Consider the following 14,314-nt stretch of genomic DNA (forward strand, 5'->3'; position numbering starts at 1 on the left):
TATTTTTACTAGGATGAAAAGATACAGATTACATATATTAGAATTGCTACCTACGAGGCTACGTGGAAATTTTCTTTTTTTTAAAAAAGCGGCCAGGTGCGGTGACTCACACCTGTAATCCCAGCACTTTGGGAGGCCGAGGCGGGCAGATCACCTGAGGTCAGGAGTTTGAGACCAGCCTGACCAACATGGTGAAATCCCATCTCTACTGAAAACACAAAATTAGCCAGGTGTGGCGGTGCATGCCTGAATCCCAGTTACTTGAGAGGCTGAGGCCAAAGAATCACTTGAACCCGGGAGGTGGAGGTTGCAGCGAGTCGAGATTGTGCCACTGCACTCCAGCCTGGGCAATAAAGCGAGACTCTGTCTCAGAAACAACAACAACAACAACAACAACAACAACAACAGCAACAACAACAGCAACAAAGCAACCAGGCAAGCCATTCTAGAGCCCCTATTTTTAATCACAGCAGATACTGTTTTGTTATTATCCCAGTGAGAAGATGAATAAACTGAGGATAAAATAGTATAAATCAAGGCATCAAACATTCATGAAGCGGCAGGAGAAGCACTTGGAAGATGGTTTCTGCTATCAGACGGGTGATTTTTAGGTCCTTCTTTTTCATCACTAAACTTCAAGATCTGCTGTCTGCCTGAAATTCATACTGTTTGAAGAGCCTGCGCAGATTCTGCTAGCCACACCAGGCTTTTGGAGAGACTGGAGTCAAGAGATGTGTTTTCTAATTGTAGGAAGTGTTGTCTCTAATCCTTGCAGTGAGCTTCGCCAACAAGTTTTATACAAATAGACGGCAAGAGTGTAATGTGCGAAACTGAAATAAAACCGAAATGCCCTAAAAGACAGGACGGGCTAAATAAATTGTGCCTATCCATATAACAGAATATAGGTAGCCTATAATATCCTACTATGGAATATGACCTAGAAAAATATTCATGATATATTATTTTTTGAAAATGTCATAATGTGGTATGTAGAATGTATGTGGTGTGCAGAATGTGTGTGTATACACACACATATACACATGTACATGTACAGAAAAATGGTAAGTGGGATGTACATATCATAATGTTAACAGTAGTCATCTCGGGTGGGGTATTATGGAAGAGTCTTCCTTTTCTTTTCTTTCATCTATAGTTTGTAATTTTTCTAGAATAAACCCATACGATTTTTTCAAAGGAAAAATAATTTATTAAAAATAGCAGGAGAGGCAGGTATAGTAAAGGCTGTTTTGCCTGTGGGTGGTGCTCTTCTTCTACACTTCTATAATCAACTTGGAAATAATCTTGTCTACTCCAGCCTGGCTGATGCAATGCTCCTACCTTTGTGCACAGGTGGCTGCTCTTGCACAAGGCCATTACAGCATGGATCCTATTGCACAATAATTGGGTACACAGTCAGCTACAAGCACTGACATACAGCCTGGCACATGTCTGCAAACTCTACCGACATGTTAGGATATGTTTGACATGAATGAATTAATGAACTGGTCTGGGGTCAACAGCTTGAATTTGTATACAGGCTCTGCCATTTATAGGCTAGGTGAGTCCCAGGCTCCTGATCTGTACTGCGGCAATAGTAATCATAACTTAAGAGACCTCCAATTGTGTTTTGAAAATGGCAAAGTGCTGGTCACAAGATGGCTGGGGGAGCCGAGGGAGAGTTTATTATTATTGCTCCATCTACTAACAAATTTACATCTCCCCATCCCTTATTTCTCCTTGGCTCCCTAAGGCATCATGGTTACCATAGCAGCCAGATGCTGATGATGCCTCCAGGGTGTGGCAAGGTGAAACTGAGCCAGTTTCCAAGTCCTCACCTCCCCATACTCTTTCCAGGCCGAGGTGAGATGGTCTGAAGCTCAACCTCTGGTCAGGTCCTCTACCCTGTCTTGGATCACTTAGACCCACAAACTCTGCCTCTGCAATCTCAGTTCAGGGCCTTGAAACACCTCTTCAGAGACTCCCTCCTCCCCAAGCTCTGTCTTCTGGCACCCTGCCTGGTTGCCGTGGAAACAGGTTCCACTGCGGACAAAGGAGGGAGCTGGGTCCTGCTTCCTCCTGGTCTTGTCGATGAGGATTTTTAGACCTTGGAGACTGCGCTGCCCTGCCCTGCACCTACCCTCACTCTCCGTGTTCTCACTAAGGTGGAAATTGCCCTCCCTCACTACTGACAAGACCATGTGTAAAAGCGTGACCACAGACGAGTGGAAGAAAGTCTTCTATGAGAAGATGGAGGAGGCAAAGCCGGCTGACAGCTGGGACCTCATCATAGACCCCAACCTCAAGCACAATGTGCTGAGCCCTGGTTGGAAGCAGTACGTGGAGTTGCATGCTTCAGGCAGGTAAGTAGCCCAGGAAGGTGGATCCCTGCAGGCCGCCTCTAAGTCCCTAGCTCTAGGGCACCTTCCAAGGAGAGGAAGATTACACAGAACCCATGTGTTTAGCTTCAATCTCACTATTAGGCTGGCGTAGACTGGAAGTCAGAGAAAGAGTCCCTAATTGGGAACTAGGACACTTGAGCTGGATTTCAGTTCTTCCACTGATCACCTGTGTTACTCTTCCTCTCTGCGTCACAATTTTTCCATCTGGAAAATAAAGACATAGAATATACTTATGAGTCCTACACACTGACATTTTACATATTTTCTATTTTAACAATCTCTTAAAAAGTAATTTAAGACCAGAGAAGAAGGGCTTGAGGCCCACTGAGGGTCAAGAGGTCTGTGCTCTGGTCCTGGGACCAGTTTAAATCTATTTAATTCAACTTAATTTCATTTAAAATATTGAATACATGAGATGTGCCAGAAACTGGCTCTACTGTTGGCTCCAGGGCCCTTGAGGAATTCGATTTTCTTCTTGGACCTGACTTTCTCCATTTGCACAGTGAGAGGTCAGCCTGTGGTCCACAGAGCAGCAGGGTCAGCATCACCTGGAACTTGTTAGGAAAGCAGAATCGTGGGCCCCTTTTCGACCTGAATCAGAGTCTGATTTCAAGAAGAGTTCTAGGTGATGAGCATGTAAAAACTATCTGAGATGATTTTCTAGCACTCTTGTTCACGGGTCCAGAGTGTAGGGGCTTACCTTTGGGACATAAGATGGGGAGGCTGAGTGGTGCAGCCTGGAAGTCAGAAGCAAGGCCTTCCTGCCTGCCCCGATTCAGCCAATTCACTTCAATTCAGGAAACATTACTGGGCACCTGTTATGTGCTGGGCGCCGGCTCTGCCTGTAGCTGTGTGTACATGGATGCCTCTCTCACTCTCTTTTTCTCAGCATAAAACAAAAGATTAATTAGGTGATTTCCAGGTCCCTCTAGTTACATTTTTCAATCCAGGTTTTTTTAGTCTGGTCTGACAGGAGGAAACAGTCCTCAAAAGATGTGAGTGAACAAGAAGAGAATGAAAATGTGAAGCTCCTAGACTGGCTGACAGGAGGGGTGTCAAGGGCTGGACACTTACAGGCGGGACTCAGGAGCTTCTCGAAGACCTGAGAGTCTGTGGGGGCTGAGTGGGGAGGACTTGTGGCTGCCCCAGACCTGGGTGGGGACCTGTAATCCCCAGCTGGCCCCAGTCAGGCCTGGGAGACTACAGGCCTTGGGGCTCTGGGCACAGACCGCCTCCACCTTCAGGCCTTGTGATGCATTAACTCTGGCACTGGCCTGGACGCTGAGAGCTAGTAATGGCGTCATTTTCTCCTGATTTGGATCTAGCCTGTTCACAGTCACGTGTTAACAGACAGAAATGTGCAGATGGATTATGTGTTTCTTATCTGGTGTGAGCAGGAAGGACTCGCCTAGTGCACCATGGGCATTTTGCAGATGAGGAATAAGAATGACGCCCAGCGCTGGGGTGGAGGGAATTAAGCCTCTGGAAAGCACTGAGGAGGTAGAGCACTGCTGGATGCCAGGTGACATCCCGAGGAACCTGTTCGAGTCCTAGGGGCACTCGCAAGGCTGAGTGGCTTCCTGGGGAAAGCTAATGAACCCAGGGCACCGGCAACACACTTCCTCCACCTCCAGGCTCTGCGGAGCCCCCATGTCCCCTCACCCCATTCCTAGGGCTGTTTCCACCACCTCCGCCCGTCTTCTGTTCCTCCCTCTCCTGCCGTCTCCGCAGGTTCCACTGCTCCTGGTGCTGGCACACCTGGCAGTCACCCCACTTGGTCATCCTGTTCCACATGTTCCTGGACCGCGCCCAGCGGGCGGGCTCGGTGCGCATGCGCGTCTTCAAGCAGCTGTGCTACGAGTGCGGCTCGGCGCGGCTGGACGAGTCCAGCATGCTGGAGGAGAACATCGAGGGCCTAGTGGACAACCTCATCACCAGCCTGCGCGAGCAGTGCTACGGCGAGCGCGGCGGCCAGTACCGCATCCACGTGGCCAGCCGCCAGGACAACCGGCGTCACCGCGGAGAGTTCTGCGAGGCCTGCCAGGAGGGCATCGTGCACTGGAAGCCCAGCGAGAAGCTGCTGGAGGAGGAGGCGACCACCTACACCTTCTCCCGGGCGCCCAGCCCCACCAAGCCTCAGGACGAGACGGGCTCAGGCTGGAACTTCTGCTCTATCCCCTGGTGCTTGTTTTGGGCCACGGTCCTGCTGCTGATCATCTACCTGCAGTTCTCCTTCCGTAGCTCCGTCTAAGATTCCCTGGGTGGGCCCAGAGCCTGTCGAGGGTGCCAGTCAGCTGATGGGAAGGTAGAGGAGAGACCTGGGTTGGGAACAGTGTCAACTTCTAGTGCTGGTGATGCCACTGACTCAGTGGGGATCTTGGACAAATTATACAGTTTTTCCATCTATAAAACTTAGGGTTTGGGCAAGATCATTGGTTTATCATAGTGAAACCCAGGACCCCAAAGTTCTGCGTAGGTGCCTCAGGGACTTTTGGATTTGGAAAGCAGGCTAAGCTAGTGGGTGTCTCCAACTCCTGGTCTAACCACCCATCCTCCAACTTCTGCCTCCTCCTCTTGCTTCGATCATATCAGCTTTACTTTAGATGGGGTTCCATTTAAGATTTTTGTACAAAAAAAAAAGGTTTAACTACTTTTTAAAAGTTTGAAAATTAGAGGACTGGGTGATCTCAAAAGGGCTTTCCACAGTAATGAGCTCGACCTTCCTCTTATTAGTCCCTCACCCCTGCACCTCATGATCTCCCACTTTCTCTAGCTGCAGCCTTAAATTAGCTTCTTTGCCCACCCTGTGAGCCTCATCCATGATTCTGCCTTCACCACGCAGCAGAGGTTTCCGTCGAAGTGCACGAGGGGAGAGATCAGGCTGTTCCTTCGCTGCTGAGTACACAGGGTCTCTTGCTTTTGTTTCTCAGATTCCAGCTTCTTTCCACTCAGGGCAGATTCTGGGGTCTGCCTGCCTGAAAGATGGTGGTTGGGGTGGGGTCTCATGGAGCTAGGCTTCTTACCCACTGCATATGAACTGGCAGAGAATTTAGGGGAGATTTAGAAGACAGAGTTTTAGAAGCAAAGCACAAAATCTCTGGGAAGCATTAGAATGGAGGGTCTTCAGCGTTCAGGGACCAAGTCTAGCGGATTCTCAGCCAAAATACAGGAGCAGGGGCCTGGCCTCCTGGGTTCTTTGCTGAAATTGTAGTTGAATGGCTTTCCCACATTGGCCAAGCTTGAGGCCTCTTGCCAAAGATCAGCTGTCCCCCTAAAGCCATAGGGATGGGGTATCTTCAGCAAGAGAGAGGATGTTAAAGATGTAAAATGCTTTGTCCATGGGAAAGTGCACAGATGCGTGAGGGAACCTTACAAGGCTCTAAAATGAGATGTGATATGGCTTGAAATGGGAGGAGAGAAGACTTTCTGACAGTGGGGGTCTGGAATGGAATTGGTGGGGAGAGGCAGCAAGCTGCACTTTTCAGGGGCCTCACTTACCCCACCTCTGTTAATATCTTGACTCCCTCTCCTCCTTCCCTGCACTTTTGAGGGGCCTCATTTACCCTACCTCTGTTAAAAACTTGACTACTCTCCTCTTTACTAGAAAGTCACCATCATCTGTAGTGATGGAGGAAGGGGGGTCACTTATATAAAGACGGGACACTTTAATAAAGACAAGATATCTTCAAAAAGGCCTAGTAATCATTAATGTGTGTTTGAGATTCCCCCACTGTCCCTGATCTGTAATGAGCTGTTGGTCCCCTCCATCCCGCCACCCTGTCTCCCCTTCTCTCCTTTCTGCCCCCTCACCCACCGCCACATGAGGCTCTATCTAGCTCCAGTTCTGGGCCAGTCTTGTCCACAGTCAGGAGGGATGGAGGGCAGTCATTCAGGGAATCAGCATAAAGTCAGTTTTACTCCTATCCTGGCTCGAATGCAAGTAAGCAGCGATGGCTTCCTTTACTTCATTCACAGAGTACTTATTTCTTCATCTAGTCCATATTCTGAACACTTGCTATCTAGCAAGTCCTGATTTACTTGCTAGGTAGTAGGTGTTCAGAATATGTGTACTAGACAAAGAAATGAATACTGTGAGTGCAGGGGAATACAGGGGGTGCTCTCTGGTTTCTCAGACATCTCTGCTTGCTACAGAAGTTTTCAGCCCCAGCTGTACTTCAGAAATTCTGGGGAGATTTTAAAGAAACGTAAGTAGTTAGCCTCTACCCCAGACCAATGGGATCAAAATTTGGGGGGAGTGGGACCTGAGCATCTGAATTAGAATAAAACACCCAGGTGATCGACCTGTACTGCCTGGTGTAATGCCTTCTAACTGAGGGATAGACTTCCTTTTGCATCTAGTTTTATGAAAACTGAGCCCTGAGATCTTTCTTGATGACTTGCCCTGGATTCTTTAGGACTGGGGCTCGGCTTCCCTTTCTCTAGCTGCCCTACTCAGTCCCCAACCTGTGCTCTGGGGATTTCACCCTCCCTCACACCCCCTTGCTCCTGCAAGTTTGCTGCTACAATGGCTGTGTTCTGCTCTGAGAGTCTTTGTCACTGAGCTCTAACACCCTTGCTGGGACATTCATCAAACTTGTTATAATTACTCATCCCTGCGAGGATGTAAGTTCCAGGAAGCATAGGCTCCATGGATTTCATTCACCTCTATTGAATGCATAACAAATGTTCAATACAAATGTATTGAATGAATAAATGAACCAATAAGCTGAGCCATCTCCAGCCAGATCCTCACCTCTCTAGCATATTACGCTTGTGACAGTATTCGGAGTCTCCTCACTTTACCACTCATTCTTTCTCGGTCTTACACTTACATATCCCAAAGCAAATCAGTTTAAATTAAGGTACTTGAAGTGGGAACAGCGTTTTGTTTTCGTTTTTGTTTTGTTTTAAGATGATAGAATGGGGTCAGGTGAAGGACCCTGAGCCCTGCATTGGAAATTGTGGATCCTCGTTTGATTTTAATTGCGTTCTGCTGGGACTTTAGGGGGGTCATTATTCTCTCTGGGTCTCTGGGTCTTAGAGGCTCTCATGATATGAAGCATTCGGAAGTCTGTCTTTGTGCCATCGTATATCAGCCCATATAAAGCATTTTCACACACTTTCCAATGACAAGTTCTCCAGCCTGTATTTGAGCACCCCCAGTGACAGGAGATCATTACCACCTAAGGCAGCTCATGCCATCTTTGGATCGTTCTGCCTTTTAAAGAAGACTTTTTCCTTTCAAGCCTCCCTCGAAAGGGTTTGAATTTTTTTTACTTTCTAGTTCTAGTTCTGGTTCTTACAAGCAGGATCTCACAGGGGAGGATGTTTTACATTCCCCATACAGATCTTTTCTCAGCACTGCAGCCAGGGCAATCCTTTTAACCTAAGTCAGATCCTGCCATTCTTGTGCTCCCTTTTTTGTTCTGTAAAAGCCAAGTCCTGCAAGGCTAAACGTGATGTGGCTTCAGCCATGTTACTGACATCTTCTAGTACTCTTTGCCCTCATTTCTGTAGCTACCCTGGTTTCTTTGCTGTTCCCCAAATACTATATAGGCATGTACCTGCCTAGGACTTTATTCTACCTGTTCCCAAGAAATTCACTTGCCTCATTGTCTGACCTCCCTCAAGTGTTGGCTCAAGTCTCATCTCAGATGCTCTTCTCAGGCCTTCTACTTCATGCTGTCACCTGTTCCCCCACCCCATCCTCTCGCTCCTGATTTGCCTTGCACTTACCTTAGCCTGTGTTTCTAGAAAGCAGAAGTCAAGGCTGAGGTTTATATGATAGTACTTGACTGAGGAGTGTGACCTCAGAAAGCTGGAGTAAGATAGGGGGAGCACAGCAAAGCAGGAGGGAAATCCAATGGAAGGAGGCCTTGTCAAGTTGGCCATCTCTACTGGTGAAGGGCGTTTCAGTCCCACAGAACCATCTGAGAAGCCGGATGAAATGCATCTCCAGATCACTTGGGGGTAAAGGGGTGTCTGTCCCCTGGTTCCTGTCTTTCAATGGCTGAAGGTTGCCCCATAGGATGTTAACTTCCCTCCACTTTGGGTTGTGGTACACTAACTGAATGAAAACCTGAATGAATAAGTGCTGAAAGGGTATCAGAAAACAAGGTTAGTGTCCTTGCTCTGACTTTCTCAAGGTCAAAGTTCCAGTTTCTGATTTTTGCAGTCCTGTGCTGGTTGTGTTTCTTTCTGGGGGCCCAACGTCTACTCCGTATCCTTTAAAAATAGCACTCTGACTTCCTTTTCCAGGAATTACCTATTCCCCGTGCAATACAACATGGTAGGATATCAAGGAACTCTGTACCTCCCCTCAACTCCCAAGCAAGAAGCACATGGCCTAAGAGAAGTTGGTTGGAATTTCAATGATGAGCAAAGTGATAAAAACACTAAAAACAGATGGAGCCTATCAATTCCAGTGGTGGCCCCTGGCATGATTGTAAATTGTTTCTGCTATTCGTATCCCCAGCATGGCCAAATTTTGTCCTTTGCTGCGACTTGTTCTCCATTCTTCTTTTTGATTCTGTGAACTTTCTCCATAGCTTTTCAATAGTTGCCCTTTTATGCTTAAATCAGCTGCCATCTCTGTGTGTTTCAACCAAAGGACTCTGACTGATACACCAGGTCTTCTCCATTGGGTCAGCTCTGATGATAAAAGCTCAGTCCAAAGCTCCATCTGCCCTCTCCCTGGACCTCCAACTTTTCTGTTCTCTGCGCTGAAGCACCTGCCTCAACCCCACACATTCCCTCCAAATCCTGCCTTTTCTTTTCTTTTCTTTCTTTCTTTCTTTCTTTTTTTTTTTTTTTTTTGAGATGGAGTTTCACTCTTTCACCCAGGCTGGGGTGAAGTGGCGTGATCTTGGCTCACTGCAACCTCCGACTCCCGGGTTCAAGTGATTCTCCTGCCTCAGCCTCCCGAGTAGTTGGGATTATAGGTGCCCACCACCATGCCCAGCTAATTTTTGTACTTTTAGTAGAGACAGGGTTTTGCCATGTTGGCCAGGCTAGTCTCAAATTCCTGATTTTGGGTGATTCACCTGCCTCAGCCGCTCAAAGTGCTAGGATTACAGGCATGAGCCACTGCGCCCAGCCAAATCCTGCCTTTTCTCCTTCCATTTACAATGAAATGTTTCAAGGACTGTTCATAGGCTGCCTCCATGTTTACACTTCCAGTTAATCCTGCAGGCTAGTGTTCATCCCACAGTGTTGCAGAAATTGTCTTCATCCAGCTCACCAGCAGGCATCTTATGGCTACATAAAATCAACACGTTTAAACCTTATTTTTCTTGACCTCTCACAGGACTTCAACACTACTGACCATCTCCAAACACTTGCTTTACTTGGTTTCAGGGACACGCACCCTCCTGATTTACCTTCAGCTTTTCTGTCTCCTTCCTCTCTTCTTCACAGGTTTCTCTGCCTCTACCTGCCTCCTGAATGTTGGTATTCTTTAAGCTCCAATTCCAAGTCTTAGTCTCTTTGATCCTCTCATATTTGTCCATGTCCTCTGGCTGATTGAATCTATTCTGAGTGTTCTTTAATATCTGTATGCTAATGACTCATATATACATCTCAAGGCATGAATTTTCTTCTGGACTTCTTACATTTATGTTCTCCTTGACATCTCTGTTTGACTGTTTCACAGGCGTTTCAAAGTCAACATGTCCTGATTCTAAAATATGTTTTCCATAAAATTTTTTATTTTAACCAATTTTAATTGCACAATTCAGTGACATGAAGTACATTCACATTGCTGTGTAGCCATCACTGCTGTTTATCTCCAGAACCTTTTCATCACCCCAAACTGAAACTGTCAAATCTATTTCACAGCCCCATGACAACCACCATTCAACTTTCTATGAATTTGACTATTTTACTTGGTTTACTTTAATATATAGAGAGTCATTTCTTTTCTTCCCCTCATATTTATTTCAAGCAATCACTTGATTGAAAGCAATCATTTTTCCAGTGGCATAGTAGCCACAATATTTGTCCTTCTGCATCTGGCTTATTTCATTTAGCATAATATTTTCAAGGTACGTAATATTAAAGCATGTATCACAATTTCCTTCCTTTTTAAGGTTGAATTGTATTTCCTTGAATGTATATAACACATTTACTTATTTATTTTGTCTTAGTCCATTTTCTGTTGCTTACAACAGAATACCTGAAACTGTGTAATTTATAAAGCAAAGAAATATATTTTTTACAATTATGCAGGCTCAGGAGTCTAAGGATGAGGGGCTGCATCTAGCGAGGGCCTTCTTGCTGGTGGGGACTCTGTGATCACAAGGTGGCATCATATGGCAAGGGGACTTAGCATGCTAATGTGCTCACTCAGGTCTTTCTTCTTTTTCTTATAAAGCCACCAGTTCTCCTCCCATGATAACTCAATTCATTAACCTATTAATCCAAGAATGAATTGCTCCATTTGTGAGGCAAAGCCTTCATGACCTGGTCACCTTTTATAAGCCTTACCTTTCAATACTGCCACATTGGGGATTAAGTTTCAATATGAGGTTTTGAGGGGACACTCAAACCATAGCATTCTGTCCTAGCCCCTCAAAACTCATGTCCTTCCCACCTACAAAGACATACATTCCATCTGCATAGCTCTTAACTTGGCCTAGCAGCAACTTAAAGGTTCAAAGTCCTAAGTCTTACATATGAGCCTGTGAAATCAAAACAAAATATCTACTTCTAATATACAATGGTGGGACAAGCATAGGGTACACATTCCTATTCCAAAAGGGAGAAAAAGAAAAGAAAGAAGCAGTAACAGGCTCTAAGCAACTCAGAAACCCAAGAAAGCAGACATTTGGTCTTAGGATTCCAGAATGGTCTCCTTTGACTCAATTTCTGGCATCTTCTACACACTGGTGTGGGGGTTGGGCCCCACAAGCCTTGGGCAGCTCTGCTTCTGAAGCTTGGCTGGGGTCCATCCACCCAGCTCTTCTAGGCTGGCATTACATACTGAAAGCTCTGGGGTCTTGGCGGAATTCCATTCCCAGAGCTCTATGAGGCATTGACCTACTGAAGACCTTCTGCAGCAGCTCTGGCCTTATATTTCTGCTTGGCATTGCTCTAGTAGAGGTTCTCTGTGGTGGCTCTACTGTCACAACAAGTCTCTGTGCTGTCAGGTTATCAATGACATTTTCTGAAACTTAGATGAAGGCTTAATAAGCCTCCATAGCTCTTGCTTCTTGCAAGTCAGCGGAATTAGCACCATGTGGATGCTTCCAAGGTTTATGACTCACCTTCCAGATCTGCAGCATGAGCTACACCTTGGCCTGCTTCAGTTCTGGCTGGGGTGGCCTCAGAGAACTGTGCCAGGGCACAGAGTCTGGAGGTAGTCTTGGATAGTAAGCCCATAGAAAGTGCCTGGGCTCGCTCCCTGAAACCATTCTGTCCTCCTAGGCCTCTGGATCTGTGATAAGAGGGGCAGCCTTGAAGATCTCTAAAATGCCTTTGAGGTCTTTCTTCCATTGTCTTGAGGAATAGCACCTGGCTCCGTTCTAGCCATGCTAATCTCTTTAGCAAATGGCCTCTGGGCTACATCCTTGCTTTTTTACTCTCTACACAGCTGGGCTGAGAAATTTTCAAATCTTTCCACTCTGCTTCCCTTTTAATTATAAATTCTTTCAATTATTTTTTTGTTCCTCAGCCTCAGTGTAAGCTGCCAAAAGTAACCATGCAGCTGCTTGTTTTGCTTAGAAATTTATTCTGCCAGATACCTTAGCTCATCACTCCCAAATTTGGCCTTCCACAGAGTTCTTGAGTGTGGACACAGTTCAGCCAAGTTCTTTGCAAATTTATAACAAAGATGGCTTTTATTCCAGTTTCTAATACCTTGTTCCTCAGTTCTATTTGAAACCTCATCAGAATGGCCTTTACTGTTCATATTTCCATCAGCACTCTGGTCAGGACCACTTAACCAATCTCTAAAGAGTTTCAAACTTTCCCTAGTCTTTTTGTCTTCTAAGTCTTCATCAGAATCTAGGCATTTCTTAGACTCCTCCTCCAAATTCTTTCAGCCTCTGCCCATTACATGATTCTAAAGCCAATTCCACATTTTCAGGTATTCATTACCAGCAGCACCCCACTCCTTGGTACCAATTTTCTGTCTTAGTCTGTTTTCTGTTGTTTCTAACAGGATACCTAAAACTCCATTCATCCATTGAAAAACATTTGAATTGTTTCTACCTTTTGCCTATTGTGAATAATGCTTTCACAAACATTAGTGGACAAGGATTCATCTGTTTGAATTCTTCCTTTCAATTCTTTAGGTAATTTTGTTGTTGTTCAAAAATGGGGCATTTGGAGTACAGCCACCTCTTCCAGTCTTTGCAGACTGGCTTTGTGCCAGAGAAGCTCTTCACCAATTAGCTGGGAATGTCCTGTACCTAGGGATCAGCTAGAGGTGAAAGCTTGAAGTCTTTTCAGTTCCTTTTTGAGCATGCATCTTGCCTGAGCCTATGGCTTTTTCAGTTTCCCAGTATACAGGTCTGCTTTTGAATGTCTTCATTTCCCAGAGTCTCCCTCCAGCTTCTCCTCTGGATCTTAGATGATCTATTGTGTAGCTCCATGTGTAATGTCTTGCCACCGGTGTCTGTGGGTCTGCAGTTTCCCTGAAGCTTTCTAAAGCAGACTCCCATGCCTGCGACCCTAGGTTAAAGAGAGAGATCAGCCCTCCAGGCAGCCCCACAAAGATGTTAAAACATTGCAAATAAGGTCTGATCTGCTCCTTCTGTTCTGAGGGAGGATATTGGGCATGGGCTGCTGCCTCTCCCCTGTGCCACACCAGGGAAAGGGTGGGTCAAGGGTGAGTAGAAACACCACGAATTTCCTGATGTTTTGAATGTGGCTTTTTCTTGACTGAGTATTCACTTCTTTGCTGTGGACCTTTTGCCATTTTCCAACACTCCTATAAAGTTAATTTCGTCGAGTTTCTGGTTGTTGTAATGTTTCTAGAGGGAACATGGGTTTGGATCTGCCTCGTCTGCCATTTCACTGCAACACACTCAACTGTTCTCCCTGTTCTTGCCTTCCTACAATCCGGCCTCCACACAGGGCCATAATGACACCTCACACATGCTGTTCCATCTGTTCCTCTTGTCCCTTTGCCAGGCTAATTCCAACTCATTCCGTTTCCAGCCTACACTCTTTCCTCTTCATTTTATCCATTCGAGAATAGAATAGATGCTCCTGCTAAGAACACGTATATTTCTCTCTGCTTTCCATTTCATACGCTTTCCTTCCAACTGTAAGACTTTATGATTCTCAAAGTCTACTTAGGGAAGCAAGTATTTACAGAGTCATGGGATGTTAGAGTTGGAAGAACCATTAGAGACTCAATCGCTTCATTTCAAAAATGACAAAATGTGATGAGAGGGTGGGAGTAACTAACCCCAGGGCCCACTGTCAGGTGATGGTAGAGCGAAGCATCCAAGTCTCACCTAGTTTTAGTCCAGAACTGTTTCCCAAGACTCTTCCTGATCTGCTAGGAAGATGTTTCAATCTAAGGAGGCCTCACCTGCCTCTCTTATTGCCTCTTATACTTGCTACATATAGGGAATTCTAGGTTTGCTCATGGGCTTTGCTCCTGTCTTGGCGAAGATTTCTCTATGATGGTTCTTTCTCTGCACACATTGCCACATGCCACATAATGAACTTGTTAGATGTATCTTATGTGTTATAAATAAACTCCTCAGGGAAATTCCTGGATCCTGGGCCTCTCCCACTGGAGCTTTTGTTTGCTTGTCTTGATGTTCAAGCCAGGAATAGAACTACAGGCACTGAATTATAGTTCCAGAGGCTGAAATTCCTGGTGTAGGGTTGGGAAAAATTGTTGCCTTTATTGCTTTCCTCATGCCCATCTGGACAGAGACCAGCTCAATGAGAGGATTCTT

The 14,314-nt window shown here is 45.8% G+C and overlaps 1 protein-coding gene across 9 annotated transcripts in view; it reads left to right on the plus strand.

Annotated features, from left to right (window-relative positions):
• The window catches only part of RTP1 (receptor transporter protein 1), a 142,597-nt gene that overhangs the window by 56,098 nt on the left and 72,185 nt on the right, over window positions 1-14,314 (plus strand). For 5 of the 9 annotated variants that reach the window (XR_004182352.1, XR_002520613.2, XR_002520610.2 and 2 more), the window contains exons 1-2: window positions 423-2,360; window positions 4,131-4,704. The exons of 1 other annotated variant lie outside the window; for it this stretch is intronic. Coding sequence is in view for 3 of the 8 variants with exons in the window: in XM_003895254.4 (XP_003895303.2) it covers window positions 2,089-2,360; window positions 4,131-4,650 (792 nt within the window). In the remaining 5 variants the exon portion in view is untranslated. Of the gene's footprint in view, window positions 1-422; window positions 2,361-4,130; window positions 6,092-14,314 lie in introns of those variants that run through there. 3 more of the 9 variants (XM_017956035.3, XM_017956036.3, XM_003895254.4) reach the window with 2 other exon arrangements.

This window comes from Papio anubis, chromosome 2, assembly GCF_008728515.1.
Source record: "Papio anubis isolate 15944 chromosome 2, Panubis1.0, whole genome shotgun sequence".
Taxonomy (NCBI): Eukaryota; Metazoa; Chordata; class Mammalia; order Primates; family Cercopithecidae; genus Papio; species Papio anubis.